The sequence below is a fragment of the Cnephaeus nilssonii genome (genome assembly GCF_951640355.1).
Source record: "Cnephaeus nilssonii genome assembly, chromosome: 3".
NCBI lineage: Eukaryota > Metazoa > Chordata > Mammalia > Chiroptera > Vespertilionidae > Cnephaeus > Cnephaeus nilssonii.
In genome coordinates this window covers 64,577,339-64,594,320 of record NC_137074.1, presented here as the reverse complement: position 1 = coordinate 64,594,320, position 16,982 = coordinate 64,577,339, and the positions used below count along the sequence as shown (strand labels likewise).

The following is a 16,982-nucleotide window of genomic DNA, read 5'->3' as shown; positions in this document are numbered from 1 at the left end:
CCCCCGCTGGCCTGGTTGCCCCATCCAGCCTGCTGTTCAGTCGTTTGGTCACCCCTAACTGCCCCCCCTCCCGGCCCCCGATGGTCTGGTTGCCCCACACAGCCTGCTGTTCGGTCGTTGCATGAGGGCATCCCAACCAATTTGCATATTAACCCTTTTATTAATATAGATTCTTTATACAGTAAATCTCCCCAATTGATTTCATTCACTTCCAGAGCATGAAAAATATTGACATGTTTTTGACTCCCAGATTCCTTAGTATAATCTTGATGTCTAGACTTATATATTCACCTGCCTATCTGACATATTCATTTGGATGTCTAATAGGCATCTCACATTTAACATGTCCCTCTTGTAGAGGCCTTTCCTCCTCAGCATCCAGCAGCTCAAATATCTCCTCCCAGAGAGACCTTTCCCATCTTGCTTCCCCTATCAGACCTTCCCTCCCCTACTTCTTTAGCTGTTACATATTACCTGTTTTCCCCAGCTAGCATATACATTTTTGAGGGTAGGGCTTTTGTCTGTCTTCTCCACTGCTCTATTCTAACACCTAGAACAATGCCTAGTACATAGTAGATTCTCTAAAGATATTTGTTAAACAAACAAATATGCTTATTAAGCAATTATGGAAGACTTAAAATCTTACCTGGTCTTCTCTGATAAATTTATCTTTTCAATCACAAACATCAACTGTCTATCAATCAAAAGCATATTTATATAGCCATAAAAGTCAATGTCTGATAAGGGTTACTAGAAAGTGAGCTTTTAACAAAAATGAGCACTGAGATGTTAGGAGGGGTTTAGATTTTTATTTTTAAAAGGTCATTGTGTGAGACCTCTGAGTGGCCAGGTTACTGCTGCACCTGACACTAACGGACACTAAGCCACCATTGGACTATCACTGACCATGCTGTCCCAGGTGGTACTTCCTGCCATTACTACAGTGGCTCCCTCTCTGAAGAATGAAGCACATCTAGGTCCAGGGGAATTGCAGGTAACAAGGATCTTTCAGAGAGGACAGCCAAGTCTTGATCCTGAACCTGGAGGACATTTTCCTCAATATGGAGAACAAATAGGACATGAGCTTTTTCTTGATAAATTCTTCCAGTTCCTTCATCCTAAAACTGATGTCATAGGACTTACCTTGCATTTTCTATCCAAAGAAATATGTGAGTGCCCTAGAGACCTTCTTTACCATATCAACAGTTGGTTGATTATCTATGTAATTAGAAATTATGGTACCACTGTTGAACAATTTGCTGATAAACTTGAGCAAAAAGTACCCAACTAAAAGAGGTGAAGCAGGCTTCCATCAAGCACATACAGAATATGACTGACTTGGAGATGTCAGGCACAGGTTCAGAAATGTAATTATCTTTTTGATGTCCAGGAGAATAACACTGCTATGGCCTTGAAAGTCGCTTACTGTGAACGGCTCTGTAAAGTAAAAAGGAGGTAAAGAATCACCTGTGCAGAATATAATGCGTCAAAGGAATAAGACCACAAAAGATAAACTGGGTGGAGAAACACACTGTGTAGAGCATCTACGCTAGAGCAAAAGGAGATAAATGCCCACGGCATTTTAGAGCTAAAGCTCTTGGCAAAGAAAGCTCAAACACAGGCAGTCTGTAAATGCATTTATCTCAATTGAGACAGCTACAGACAACTGACTTACTCAATAGAAACTAGTCTATGTGACAACTTCTTTTTGTCTATTGTTGGGGACTGAAATTACATTTCATGTTTCCTAAAAAGGAAGATTTCAGCTTGGTATAGTGAGAGAAATTAAATAACTTATTGGTTAGTAATGTATTTCTCATCCTTCTTGCCTTGCACAAGCTGTCTTCTTCCAGCAAGAAAAAGCTGGACAGACAGCAAATTAATAACTTTTTATGAACCAATCAGAGAATTGAAGCCATTACAAATCTGAAGAGACAGGCACCTTTAGGGAGACATAGGACCCAAGCATTTGCTTATCTGAGTCAGAAGCCACCATACACCATATGAGCCAGTAAGATGATTAAACTAGAAATTTTGGCGAATTGCTGGAGGCCAAGGGTAGGCCAGCATGAGAAAGGTGAAGCTCCTGGGGTCATAGTTATAGGGAGGGTCCCCTCCTTTGTGCAGGCCTTTGTTCTAGGAACTCCACCAGGCTCTCAAAGAGAGGATCAAGGAGAGCCCAGATAAGTTCCCACCATGGTTCCGCTGGCAGGGAGAAAAAGCAACCACTGCAAAATCTGCCCAGACCTTTCTCCCTTAAGAAAATAAGACTTCATCTGCAAGTGGCACCACCTGAGAGCACTAGTGGAATGCCCCTGCAGCTGTGGGAAGGGAACTCTGTCTAGGCCACTACCTAAGTGGAGGGGGACCCTCACGGAGTGATGGAATTTCAGCTCACAGACTGTACACTGGATACTAAAAGAAGGGAACAGAAGGGTAGGGAAAATCTCTACTTCTAAAGTAGGAGCAGAAATTCTCCTGAATGCCCAATATTGTGCACTCCAAAGAGTGAGATTTAATCAGAACATTAGAGAATGCTACCCCTCGTCCATACCCTACTCAGCATGCTAACAAACCTCCAGTAATAACAATGGAGTACAGCTGAGAGAGCTGCTAAGGGACAGATTCTCTCTGGGGAATAGTACAAAGGGAAGACCTAAGGCCAAAAGAGGAGACAAAATAAGTCACTAGAGAAAACTGAAGTGTATAGTACCCACAGTAACAACAAACCTCAACAATAGTAATCATTAACACACTTCAAAAACAGCCCAACTCCTGGCTAGATTGGCACACATCTCCACACTAAAAGCCTGTTTATCTCAGTTTCTATTGTCCTGGACAACATGACAACATGCCTGGCTTACAAATATATATCTATATCTATATCTATACACACACATACTAGAGGCCTGGTGCACGAATTCGTGCATGGCTGGGGTCAGGCCAGTGTCAGGCCAGCGGGGGGTGGGGGGGAGAGGGGACACGGGGGCATGGGGGAGTTGATTGGGGCCAGGCCGGCTGGGTGGGGGCTGCAGTGCGCATCATAGTGCACTGGTCGTTCAGGTTGTTCTAGTGTTCCGGTCGCTTGGCTTTTATATATATAGGTATGTTGGTATGTCAAATATATACAGGGTTCCCCCCAAAATGTATACACACAAAAAGAAATACTTAGGTATAAATCTAACAAAAAATATATAAGATCTCTGAAAAGAAATAAAAACACTCATGAAATAAGTAAAAAATCTAAATAAATGTTTGAAAAGACTCAATGTTGTTAAGATGTCTATTCTTCCAACTTGATCTATAATTCAATATGATCACAAACAAAATTTTAGCACGAGTTTTTATACATATCAACAAGATTAGTCTAAAATTTATATCAAATGGTCAAAGAACTAGAATAGCCAAAACATTGTATAAAAGAATAAAAGGGAGAATTCACATTTACTATATTCAAGATTTACTGTAAAGCTACAGCAATCAAAGACAGTGTGGTACTGTTGAAGAAATATACATAAAGATCAACAGAATAGAACAGAGAGCCCAGAAATAGACCCACATAAATACAGTCAATTGATTTTTGACAAAGTTATAAAGGTAATTCAAAACAACTTAATATTAGAAACCACTAAAATTACATGGAACACATGTTGGGAAATGCTACTTCAGAACCCTTATGTAATTTTTAAGGGAGGTAACTGGGCTGTTTCTAGAGACTTCTTAGACTTACTTAGCTAGGGATGAATTATAGTACATGCCTTTTGCTCCATGGACAAGCTGAACCATTCTGTGGATACCCAGTCAGCCCCTTTTTCCAGTCACTCCTACCATTACCCAATGGGCTCATAAACAAAGTGGCCATGTGGCAGGGATGGAGGCTATACAAGGGCTCAGCAACGCAGACTTCCATTCACCAAGGCCGACTGACTGTGGTCACTGCTGATTGCCCAATCAACCAGCAGCAGAGACTAACACTGAGTCTTCAAAATGGCACCATTTTCTGGGTTGACCAGACAGCTATCAGATGGCAGTTGATTATATTAGACTGTTTCCATCACAGAAGAAGCAGCGTTTTGTTTTTACTGGAATAGACACTCTAGATATAGACACTCTAGATATAGATTTGCCTTTCCTCTACACAATGCTTTTGCCCCAAACGACTACCCATGGACTTACATGGTCTCATCTGTGGACTTACAGAACTTATCCACCATCATTGTATTCCACATGGCATGGCTTCTAATCATGAAACTCATTTTACAACAAAAGAAGTGTGGCAATGGGCCTACACACATGGAACTTATGTGCCCTCCCATCCTGAAGAAGCTGGCTTGACAGAATGTTGGCATGGTCTCTTATAAATATGTTTTTGAATTGATTTTAGAGAGAGAGAGAGGAAGGGACAGGGAGAGAGAAACATTGATGTGAGAGTGAAACAATTGGGTACTTCCTGCACACCCCCTACTGGGTATAGTGCCCGAAACCCTGGCGATGTTCTTTGAGAGGGTGGGTGCAGAGCTGGCATGATCTTGTGAAGACTCAGTTGCAGTTCCAGTTAGGTGGCAATACCTTGCAGGTCTATGGTAAGGTTCCCCAGAGGGCTGTATATGCTCTGAGTCAGCATCCAATATACGGCACTGTTCCTCCCACAGCCAGGATTCACAGGTTCCAGGAATCAGGAGGTGGAAGTGGGATTGGCACCACTCATGATTACCTCCAGTGACCCACTAGCAAAATTTTTGCTTCCTTTTTCCACTTTATGTTCTGTTAGTCTTGAGGTCTTGGTTTCAAATGGGGGAATGCTTCTACCAGGAGACACAACAATGATTCCACTGAACTGGAAGTTAAAAATGCCACGCAGTCATATTGGGCTCCTTATGACTCTAAATCAACAGGCAAAGAAGGAAGTGCTGGCTGGGGTGAATAAACCTGACTGCTAAGCGAAACTGGAGAGTCTACTATTCCACAGTGGAGGTAAAGAAGAGTATTTCTGGAATACAGGAGGCCCCTTAGAGTATATCTTAGTATTACTATGCCCTGGGGTTAAGATCAAAAGAAAACTACAACAACCCAATCCACACTGGACTACTCAGGAATGAAGGTTTGGGTCACCTCACCAGGTGAAACACTGTGATTAGCAGAGGTGCTTGCTGAAGGCAAAGAGAAGAGTGGGTAGTGGAAGAACATAAGTTATAAATACTAGCTACACCCACTTGGCCAGTTACATAAATGAAGACTGTAATTGTCATGAGTATCCATTTCTTATTTTGCTATGCATATATTTATCTGTATATGTATCTTTGTTTTCTTGCCTTTCTGATCCTCTTATTATGTAACATATGATGTATTAGCTTTATATTATGGTATTTAAGTATTATTCATTTTACATTATAGTATTTAAGTTATGGGTTATCAAGGAGAAGAGTAAACATCACTCAAAACTTTACCTCATCTTCTGGGGCAGAGGTTAGAGCATTTCTGATTGTATGCAGGATAGTTGTATCATGTTAGGCAGAATTATGATGTTGTTACTGTCCTTATTTGAAGATTATGTTGGTTTCATATGTGTATGGAAAACAAGTTGACAATGGGGTGAACTTGTGATGGTTAATTTTATGTGTCAACTTGCCTGTGCTACAGGGTGCCCAGACTAAAGATTATTTCTGGGTGTGTCTGTGAGGGGGTTTTTGGATGATATTAATTATTTGAATCCATGGACTCAGTAAAGTAGATTGATCTCCCTAATATGTGTGGGCATCACCCAATCCTTTATGAGCCTGAATAGGACAATAAGGCAGAAGAAGGAATTTACTGCTTTGGCTTCCTGCCTGCCTGCTTGAGCTGGGACATGGTCTCCTGCCCTTGAACCGGGATTTGTACCATCAGCTCCCAAGTTTCAGGCCTTCAAACTTGGCCTGGAATTATATCACTGGCTTTCCTAGGTCTTCAGCTTCTGGATGGCAGACTGTGGGACATCTCAGCTTCCATAATCATATGAGTCAATTCCTTATGATAAATCTCTCCATATATATATATTAGGTGTACCAGTTAATAATGGCATATTTTGTAATCAAAGAAAACACGATAATTTCAAGAGAAACATCAAAAGTGCTTTATTCAAAGTAATGTCCATCGCTAGCTACACATTTCCCCCATCTTTCAGGTAATTTGTGGATACCGTCCCAATAGAACCTTTCTTATTTTGAGGCAAACCATTCAGAGACCCAATGTGCCACTTCTTCATACGTTTTGAAGTGCTGCTCAGAAAGTGTGCGCGCCATCAATCGGAACACGTGGTAATCTGAAGGAGCAAGGTCTGGTGAATATAGTGGGTGGGTTAATACTTCCCAGGCAAGATCTTTTAACATGTCTTTAACTGGTTTTGAAGTGTGTGATGGTGCGTCATCATGAAGCAAAATTACTTTGCCGTGTCTTCTGGCACATTCTGGTCGTTTCACAATCAAAGCGTGGTTCAAATGGATTATTTGTTGTCGGCAGCAATCAGTATTAATGGTTTCACCTGGTTTTAGAAGCTCATCATACACCACACCTTACTAATTCCACCACACGCAGAGCATTGTCTTCTTTCCGAAGCGATTTGGCCTTGCAGTCGATGTTGATGGTTGACCTGGATCAACCCATGATTTTGTGCATTTGGGATTCTCAAAATAAATCTACTTTCATCACCAGTCACAACTCGATGCAAAAAAGACTTTGTGCTGTTGAAGCAACATTTTACTGATGACTTTTTGGTTTTCCATTTGTCTTTCGTTCAGTTGATGTGGCACCCATTTTCCTTCCTTTAAAATCTTTCCCATTACTTGTAAATGATTGGAAATTGTTTGCTGAGCAACGTTTAATCTTTGTGCAAGTTGCTTTTGAGTTTGACACGCATCTTCATCCAATAATGCTTGTAATTGTTGGTCTTTAAACTTTTTTGGTTGACCTGGGCGTTCTTTATCTTTCACATAGAAATCATCACTTTTAAAGTGTTTAAACCAGCATTCACAAGTATTTTGAGATGGAGCATGTTCACCATAAGCTTCCCAAAGTATTCAGCAGCACTTTTCTTCAAAATAATGAATTAAAACTTCCCACAAATGTTTTTTTTGGCACGAAATTTGACATTTTAAGTGTAAAAATATCTATGATGTTAACACCTTCAGCAAATTTGACATATGAAGTTTTGAAGCTTGTTGTCAATACAACAAAATAGCAAACATATCAAATCGCATATATATCAACATATGTGTAACTCCATCTATTTTTAAAAAATCCTCATTATTAACTGGGACACCTAATATACATATATTTTCTTTCTCTGGAGAACCCTAATTCAATTTCCAATTCAAATCTCTTTCCTATGAAAATGCCTCTATTTTCTCCCCAATCTTCATGGATCTTGCCTGCACAACTCTATTGATCTCTTTTGGTCTGGGAGGCACCAAACAGCATGTGCTATACTACTAGTATACCATCTTTATAGGTATGTATTTTAAGGACTTACGTTTCCAACTAGAATTTAATGACCTTGAAAAAAGAGTTTTATCTCTTATTTTTTTCCCTCTGTGTATTTTCTTTCATTTGTTCATTTATTTACTCATTCAATACATTTGCTGAGTCCCTACTATATGCTCAGTACATTGCTAGCCAATACAATAGTGAGCGACTTCAGACTGCTCCTTCTACTCTTATGGAGATTACAGCTTAGGAGATGCAGATACGAATAAAACAACCATGGAATAGATGCATAATTAAAGCCCTAGTAATGCTTTGAAGAAAATATACTCAGAGTCCACAGAGAGTGACCTAACCTAACCTTGGGTGAAGAGGAGGGTGGGGCAAGACTAATCTGGAAGAAGTCATATTGAGCTAAAATGTAAAGAAGAGTAGATTTTCACTAAAAAGAGAAAAAGGGTGCAGGTGAGAAAAGAGTGTTCTAAACAGAAGTTCTGAGGTGGGGAAAGTGCACAGGGTCTCAGCATTGCACACAATAGGCTTCAAGAGACAGGCAATTGACCAGACAGACACTACTAACCATTTTCTTCAGTCTCTTCTCTTCTCGTTTTTTCTCAAGTTGAGCCTCCTTTTCTTCTGCCTCCCTCTTCTGACGCTCCTCCTCTTGGGCCTTTAACTGGGCCTGATCAAGATTAGAATTTGTGAAAATCAGAACCCTCGATTTGTATGGAAATATGATCCTTAAGTTGAGATTGAGAGAAGTATCTACCCAAGTGTCCGCCCTGTCTCTGGAAGAAGCTTGCACTTGGTGATAAAAGTAGAAAACCCAGCCAACAGGTTGTGTAACTTGAAAGTTTCTCCAAAGAACACTCTTCTCCTTGGGAAGATGAGACTAAGCATGAATAAGACCATTAACTTTCTATCATAAAATGATTACTTTCTAGTTCTTCTTTTCATCTGTGAAATACTAAGTCCAAACTATATATAATGTGGGGAAATTTGTTCTTTCATTTCATTTAAAAACCCCTCAAAACTGTTAGTAGTACCTATTTTTTCTTAGTAGGCACAACGTTTACTTCTGACAGGTCAAAACTTCGAAAGATAAGAACTCTCCACCTTTGCAAACTTGTAAGGTTGGACATCTACCTATAACAGACTAGTCTTGGTTACCTGTCAATCTTCCAATATGCTAGTTCTCATCGACTTCTGTAACATTTCCTACTATACAAATGATGTTGATCTTTTCCCCTTTATTTTCCTAAAATTGTTACAGAGTTCAGGCCAGTAGGCCAAAAGCCATTTCCAAAGTTGGAATAACTCTATTGTCTCAATAGGCTTAAACAAGCTAGGCTGAAATTTTTTTTAATAAACACTTATACAAATCCTTTCTCGTGCCTCAGTTTGCATTCTTGATTTATTACCAATTTTTCCTCTTCTTGTTTTTGTTTCTTCTCTGCCAAGATCCGCCTACGTTCAGTTCGCTGAGCTGCTCTCTCTTCCATGGCTAGAAAATAGTAAGAATTCCAATATCAAACATATAAGGAGCACTGCAAAACAAATGTCTCTATTTTACAGTAAAATTTGGTGTTATTAAGGTTTTCTTTTAAGTTGAGTGTTCACAATCTCAGAAATATATGTATAAAATTTCTATAAAATACAAATATATAAACTATAGGTACGTATGTATATTCCCTGTAAGTTAAAGACCTATAATCTCATCCTCAACAATGATGAGCAATTTGCAGATTACGTTTTTACTTACATTTCTATTAGAATAATGTTTACTGATTTAAATTAGATAATGTGTCTTGATGATACTTTTAGTATATGAAACTGAGAAACCATAATTTTAATTTGATAATTCCTTTAATGAATATAGATGTTAATTATACCTAACAAATACTTTGAGAATAGAATTACTCCCATTGAATCCACTAATTTTCCCCAAGTCATGATACATACGTCTGTATATGTAACAACAACAACAACCACAAACTAAAGTTTAGGGTCACAATGAATACATTTTAATTTAGTTTTAAGGCCTGGATATCCAGATGGGCAGGAAATGGAACTGTACTAAGCATTTGGAGAGCTGGCATCTGAACGAATTTGAGTGTCAGACTCCTGTTCTTGACAGTCTATTAAATATCAATCCAAAAGAAGCAAATGTGCAAGATGGTCTGATAATATGACTGTCATCAGCCAGGACTTTCACAGGAAGAGGAGCATGGGTGGGAGGAGTACCAAATTCTGCTCACCCAAGTCAGCCAATGGTTACTTTTGGTTCCTTGTGTCATATTATAGAGGAAGAACATTTAAGTCCAAGTTTTAAGAATTAATAAACAAAACACTCACTAGGCTATGTCTTACAGATATTAAGTGTCTGCTTTGCTGGAAAAGAATAGTAGGGTGCCACAGATGGCAGGAGTGAGGATGTCTTTAAGGAGGCAGAAGCAGACTAGAGGATAAAGTGAGAGAACCCTGAGAAGTGGAGCCTCTGGTAATATGTCCCTTCCCATCTTTCCTGGAGCTAGCTAGTCATCGAAGACTACTTGCAAGGTAGCCTGAGGTGCTAACTTGTTGATCAAATAATAAAAAAAGTAATAAGTGGGCATTTTTAATTATCCTCAGTGGACATAGATGGCATAAACTGCTGTCCTAGCAGAGTCAATGCAAAGACTGCTAATTTCTTCATTAACGGGAATGAACTTCAGGCACAGTGTCCTTCAGATGACCTCAATTTTGGTTAGGGCAGCAATCTTGCCATAGGAGAAAACTCAGATTTACAAAACACAATCTGCCCTAACCGGTTTGGCTCAGGGGATAGAGTGTCAGCCTGTGGACTGAAGGGTCCCACGTTAGATTCAGGTCAAGGGCAAGTACCTTGGTTGCGGGCACATACCTACATAGGGGGTATGTAGGAGGCAGCTCATGGATGTTTCTCTCTCATCGATGTTTCTAACTCTCTATCCCTCTCCCTTGCTCTCTGTAAAAAAATAAAATAAAATCATAAAATATATTTAAAAAAACCCAACACAATCTAATTGTCAAAGTGCCTACCACACGTACAAACACATGTACAATGGTTGACTAAGTATACAGTGAAAACAATTAGCAGATTCATTGGTGGGTTCTAAGGAATGCTTCTCTTCCAATAGTATTGTTTGGTTTAAATAATTATTTCTATGTTATCAACAATCTTATTAAATTAAAATGTGTGGTTTACAGATTTCATTACTAAAAGCCTATCATCAAGGCACAACTCATTATAAAATGATGTACTAATTTAACATAAATTGCTATAAATTTTAATGTTAACAAAATAAAATGATAGCTGATCTTGATCAATGTTTATTCTAGGCAGCTACTCAGAGTTTTCTCATTTGTGTATCTGACCCACTTTTTAAAAAATCACAATACAATCTCAAATTAGAGGAAAACGATACACCTCTCAGCATTTTTATTTTATTGGCTGGAAAGGCCCAAAGTTTGGCAGAAGAGGCAGGAGAAAAGTTGTGGAGCGCTCTGGTGTATTCCACTTCTCACGTGTCTACCCACCTTAGACTGACCAGGTTCTGCCAAGCTCAAAACCCAAGAGTAGCCTGAATTCAGTCCCAGCACACTCTACTCCACAAGGGAAGATAACCACCACCAAGGCCAAACCAAGACAGCCCTGCCTTTAAGTATGGGATGGGGTGCCATCAGCTTCCTTGGGTTCCTTCTGGGTCCAGAAAGATAATTTTGGGAGTTGCTTCTACTACCTTCAGTCCCAGGGGAAGCAACAGGAGAACTGGAGAAGGAAAAAAAAAAATTCAGACCAATAACCAGCGTTGTTCAAAGCCCTTGCACCTGAGGAACTCATTAATCCTTTCTCGCTAAGATAACCACGCATTATTACACCCATTGGATAAATTGGTGTAACAAGGCATGGAAAGGTTGAGTGAATGGCCTGCATCTCCAGTGTGTGAGGCACTCCAACTCTCACCCCAGTACTTCAAATCAATAGTGCCACCCACTTCTTATCCTACCATTTGTCAAACATATTGAGTATATCTCAAGCACCTCTGAAATCATCCTAAATGGCTTTTAAGAAATTTGGACTCTTATTTCAGGCTCAAAAATGTTTACTTTTATCCAAAACAACTATAAATTTAAGCTAGATAATTGCCATCCCGATAAAGCTAGATAATTGCTCCATTTGGACCCAATATTGTCTGACCTGACTTCTCAGCACTTAACATGATCAAAAAACCCATAAGTCAATCTAAAGCAAGTATTTTTCTCTTTTATTGATATAACAGAGTTCCTAGACAAAGGCAGCTGCAATACCAATGGTAATGTATAAGTGGATCCTTCTAGTTGGGCAGTTGCTAGCCTTAAAGACCTATTTGTATCTGCCATGTACCAATCACAATGCATGGGCCTATTTGGTCTGAGAGTGCACAACAAAAGGAAAGCAGAGATCATGGAGCCTGGAAGCTAGGTAAAGTTCAGGAGCCCGTCTACCACAAAGTGAAAAACTCCAAATAATGAGTCCAGAGAGTGTTCTGATACAAGGACATACTTTGAAAGCACCTGGCAGGTTCTTTCAGGTTCTTCTCTGGGGTTTGACAGCAGACGGCTTTGTGTGTCCATGAGGGCTGCATCACGCTCTGCTGCCCAGCGAGCCTTCGCCAGCCTCTGGCTTTCCTTCAGCTCCAGAATTGTTTTGTGCTGCTCCTGAAGTTTCTTCTTTTGCTTCTCAATCAGCTGCTGCTGGAAGACATGGCGATTGTGGAAATGACCCATGCAAATGGGTTTTGCTTTCTGGCTGGTGGTTTTGAGCTTCTCATCGCTGTCAGGCTGCTGGGAGGCCTCAACATCCAAGGTCTTGTGCGGCTTATTGTCAGAGGTGTTCAGAGGGACATTCTGCAGGGGAACTTGCAAGGTGCTCTTTGTTGGTCTTCCCAGGTAGGGGCTAGGCATACAATCATTGCTCTTTGAGGGAGGCTTTTCCCGCAAAAGGGGCACGGCAGTCACCTGATAGAGAGGGAAAAGGTTCTAGAGCTCAGCTATTTAAAGGACTGTGCTGCTGAGATCCAACTTCATCTAGTCAGCATTGTTCTGTTCAATGGCACAACTGCCCGGCACCCCAGTCAGAGTTGCCTGTGCTCCTGGCCTGGCTATCTCACAGGCCATCAGTCTTCACCCTGGGAACCATTCTTAGAATGTGCAATGCTGCTGGCCGGAAAAGTGTGTGTGTGTGTGTGTGTGTGTGTGTGTGTGTGTGTGTGGAGGGGGAGGGGGAAGGGAGAGAATAGCTACAGCTGCACAAACCACTGACATGGGCTAGAACATTTGTAATCAGAAAAGTGTGCTCTCATAGATGTCTAATTTGGATAGTTCATTTGTAAATTAGACAAGATTACTCCAGATATATATCACAGGAATTTTAATCTGCATGAATTAACTGAATTTTGTAGAAAATTGAAAAATTTGTGGCAAAGGATATAGTCTTTCTCAAGAATGTTTGAAAACTAAAGAATACCTTTATAAATCAATAATACTCATTAAAATAGCTCGTTAATAATAGTTATTTCAATGCTTCTCTTGCCACTAGTAAATTAATCACAGGGTATTTATTTTAAGATTACGGCCTGGATTAAAGTTTAGAGTCTCTAGTTATTCTAAAACAATCTATTTGTGGAAAATATTGACACACCCAGGATCAATGGACAAATATCTGTGTTATATAAGAATGTTACCTAATAATATTTTGTATTAGCACGTGGCTTAATAGTTTTCAAAGTTTTATCATTTATATCTCATTTAATAGACTGAGATATCACAATTACAAGTTCTATACAGAAGGAAAGAAAACAGAATTTTTAATCAGAAAAGTTTATCAAAAAAAAAAAAAAAAGAAAAGTTTATCCTAGCCAAGTAATGTCATAGTTAAAAATGTCTCTTCTAGAATGGTTTGATGCCATGGTCTAAGGTCTAACCAGTTTTTGATTTTGCCATCTGCAGTGGTATAAGGATAAAAATGCTGTGAACTATCTTACATGTCTTAGAAGCCTCTAGTTCTAACAGAGTGCCATACTTGGATACCCAAAGATATTTTTCATGATGATGGAAATATTTTCTTTATATTCAGCTGAAGTGAAAGATGTGGTATGTGGAAACTCTGACATGTTAAATATTTTTTTAAATAACCTTCTATTTCAGAAATGTCAGTGGACATTTATTCATGAGAACACCTGCGGGGTACATGTTTTAGGCCCTTTTAAACTTCGTGGGAATGACATATTATTAACCCAGCAAGGCTGTAAAAGCCTTGAGTACAGCAACAAGATTTCTTTTGGATCATAGTAACTCTTTAAGGTGAAATTAGAGAAAGAAAGAAAAGCTTACTGGTACAGATTGTACTTAATAGAACAGAACTGAACAATCTGGCTTAATCAGAGAAAATCACCTATTAGCTAAATGATAATTCTGAAAAATATGAAGATATAATATATGTGTTTATGATACATGAGTTCCTATGATTGTATAATTAATGTGTGCGCATCTAACTAAAGATTTTATATTTTCATTGTTCATGTTATACTCTACACTCTGGAAAATATTAGAGTTTATCTAGTAACTTACAGTCTATTATAGCCCTTTATTTTCATTTGCTCTAATTTTTTTTTTACAATCTAGATAAATTATTTTGATTTTTATTTCAGAAACATGGAGACCTTTTTTCTTGAGTGTAAATTATGTAAGTATTTTAGTAACTTTTCTGCTTTACACAGGAAAAAAAATACTTTCTGCTGACTTCCTTTTTTTTTTCATTGAAAGATAACAGTGGAACTCTGTAAGGTAAAAGGTTCCACACAGCTATTTCCCAAGATAGAAGACTCTCCTGGGTCTCAATGGAAACAAAGTCCTTTGACTGACACAAAGGTAGGTAAACTGCCTGGGGGAAGGGACCAGTTTGTTACATAAGGCACATAAGCATCATCATGCTCCCCTTTGCTGAGAGACTAAGCTTAAATGAAAACTAACTACTGACTAGCAGGAGTCAGGGTGAAAAACAAGGCTGGGGACGCTCTAGGGCCCACTTCAATTTCACAGATCTGAGGTGAGTACTTAACAGCATTATGTGGAGGGATGGAAGGGCCGGGGCGGAGGTGAGTGGGTAGAGCACCTCCTTTGAAAGGCTTTTCAAACACAAGTGCAATTATGAAAGAAAAAAACTGGTAGGATTGCCTTTATAAAAACTTAACTGTGTATAGCACCAAACACCATAAATAAACCAAAAAGACAAATGACAGAATGAAAAAAATTTGCAAAACGTATAATAATAAAAGCACCAATGGCCTTAAAAATATAAAGAGCTCTTATAAATAAGAAAAAGATAATAATCAAGTAGGAAAAAGGGCATGAAGAGACAAGTCACTATATATCTATCTTACTAAATCCATTTTCATGTACTACATATATATGTAAATGGGAAATATAAAAAATGTTTAACCTCAGTAGTAATTAAAAATCCGCAGCCCTGGCTGGTTTGCTCAATGGTTAGAGCTTTGGCCTGCGCACCGGGGTGCCTCGGGTTCAATTCCTGGTCAAGGGCACGTACCTTGTACCTCAGTTGCAGGTTTGATCCCTGGCCCTGGTCGAGGAGCGTGCGGGAGGCAACCAATCCATGTGTCTCTCTCACATGGATGTTTCTCCCCCTTCTCTTCCTTCCCTTCCACCTGTCTGAAAATCAATGGGAAAAAATATCCTTGGATAAGGATTGAAAACAACAACAACAACAGAAAAAAAATACCACATGCAAATGTTGAAGCAATAATATGAAAATATTTTACCTGTTAACTTGGTAAAAATGAAAAATATGTTAAAATATGTTATCAGAAAAGAAAACAGGCACTTCCTACGGTACAACCTTTCTGGAAGGGCAACTTGGTAAGAGTCTTTAAAATGTGCATTCTATTGTTAGGTAATTATCCAAGGTAAAGCATTATGGACGTGTGCAAAGATTTAACTACAAGGATGTTCACTAAAGCTCTGTTTGCAATCGTGGCAAACTGGAAACAACTTAAATGTCCAGTAATAGAAGAGGAAGTAAACAGATTCTCCCTTATAATTCATGGTAAAATTTCATGCAGCCATTCCAATATGATGGCACAGAATGGTAGTCCTTAACTCGTAGGTGAATATTCATCAGGTTCACCTGTGGAACTTTAAAAAAATACAAGGGCTCCACTCTGAGATTCTGAATTAGTGGTCTGATTCTGCAGTATAGGCTCAGTTGAGAACTACTGTTTTGAAGACTTATTGACTTAAAAAAATTCTCATGTGATATTATGAAAACACAAAAGAAATCTTTTAGAAAAGCAGAACAATCACATTATTTTTAAAAAGAAAAATACATGGCCTTCCTTTTCCTGTATTATGGCAGATTAATGTTCTCAATGATTTGACTGAATAAAAATTTAAAGCTAAATAAAATACTGAAGAGCAAATTTTGCATATACCTGAATAGAGAAAAGACTAGATGGCTATACTTCAACATGTTACTGATGGTTATTTCCAAATAATGAAATTATAGGCTATTTTTCTTTTTTTTCCTGTCATTTTCTCCTACCAAACTGCTACAATTAATATCTATGATTTTTCTCACTAGAAAAATAAAAACATAAATATTCCCCTCATAACTCACAAGGCTCATTTAGGAAGAAAATATCTGATGATCAAATAAGAGGAGTTCAAGAGTTGTAAACAATGCTTTATATTACCTGTTCCTGAAGGAGTCTTTCTCTTAATTGTTTTAAATTCCCTCTATTAGGTCCCTCCTAAGCTTGAGCTACACCAAAGTTTATATGTGACTAGAGGCCCAGTGCACAAATTGTGCACAGGTGGGGTCCCTCGGCCTGGCCAGTGATCAGGCCAATCAGGTCTATTTGGCCCAGTCCTCATCAGGGTGATTGGGGCCGGCTGGCCAGGGGGAGGGACCTCGGGAGGTTGGTTGGCCATGGGAGGTTGGCTGTGGGAGCGCACTGACCACCAGGGGGCAGCTCCTGTGTTGAGTGTCTGCCCCTTGGTGGTCAGTGTGCATCATAGCTACCATCTGGTTGTCTGGTCGTAACAGTCGCTTAGGCTTTTTTTTTTTTTTTCTAATATATTTTATTGATTTATTACAGTGAGGAAGAGAGAGGGATAGAGAGGGATAGAGAGTTAGAAACATCGATGAGAGAGAAACATCGACCAGCTGCCTCTTGCACACCCCCTACTGGGGATGTGCCCGCAACCAAGGTACATGCCCTTGACCGGAATCGAACCCGGGACCTTTCAGTCCGCAGGCCGACGCTGTATCCACTGAGCCAAACCGGTTTCGGCCGCTTAGGCTTTTATATATATAGACTAGAGGCCTGGTGCACGAAATTTGTGCACAGGGGGTGTGTGTGTGTGGGGGGTGTGCCTCAGCCCAGCCTGCACCCTCTCCAATCTGGGACCCCTCTAGGGATGTCTGACTGCCCATTTAGGCCCAA

At 39.4% G+C, this 16,982-nt stretch overlaps 1 protein-coding gene across 1 annotated transcript in view; it reads right to left on the bottom strand.

Annotated features, from left to right (window-relative positions):
- Positions 1–16,982, bottom strand: part of CCDC191 (coiled-coil domain containing 191) — an 80,262-nt gene that overhangs the window by 11,856 nt on the left and 51,424 nt on the right. The window contains exons 10-13 of the mRNA XM_079766641.1: positions 12,023–12,477; positions 11,136–11,248; positions 8,880–8,962; positions 8,039–8,140 (exon numbers count right to left, since the gene is read on the bottom strand). Of these exons, the coding sequence (XP_079622767.1) occupies positions 8,039–8,140; positions 8,880–8,962; positions 11,136–11,248; positions 12,023–12,477 (753 nt within the window). The remainder of the gene's footprint in view (positions 1–8,038; positions 8,141–8,879; positions 8,963–11,135; positions 11,249–12,022; positions 12,478–16,982) is intronic.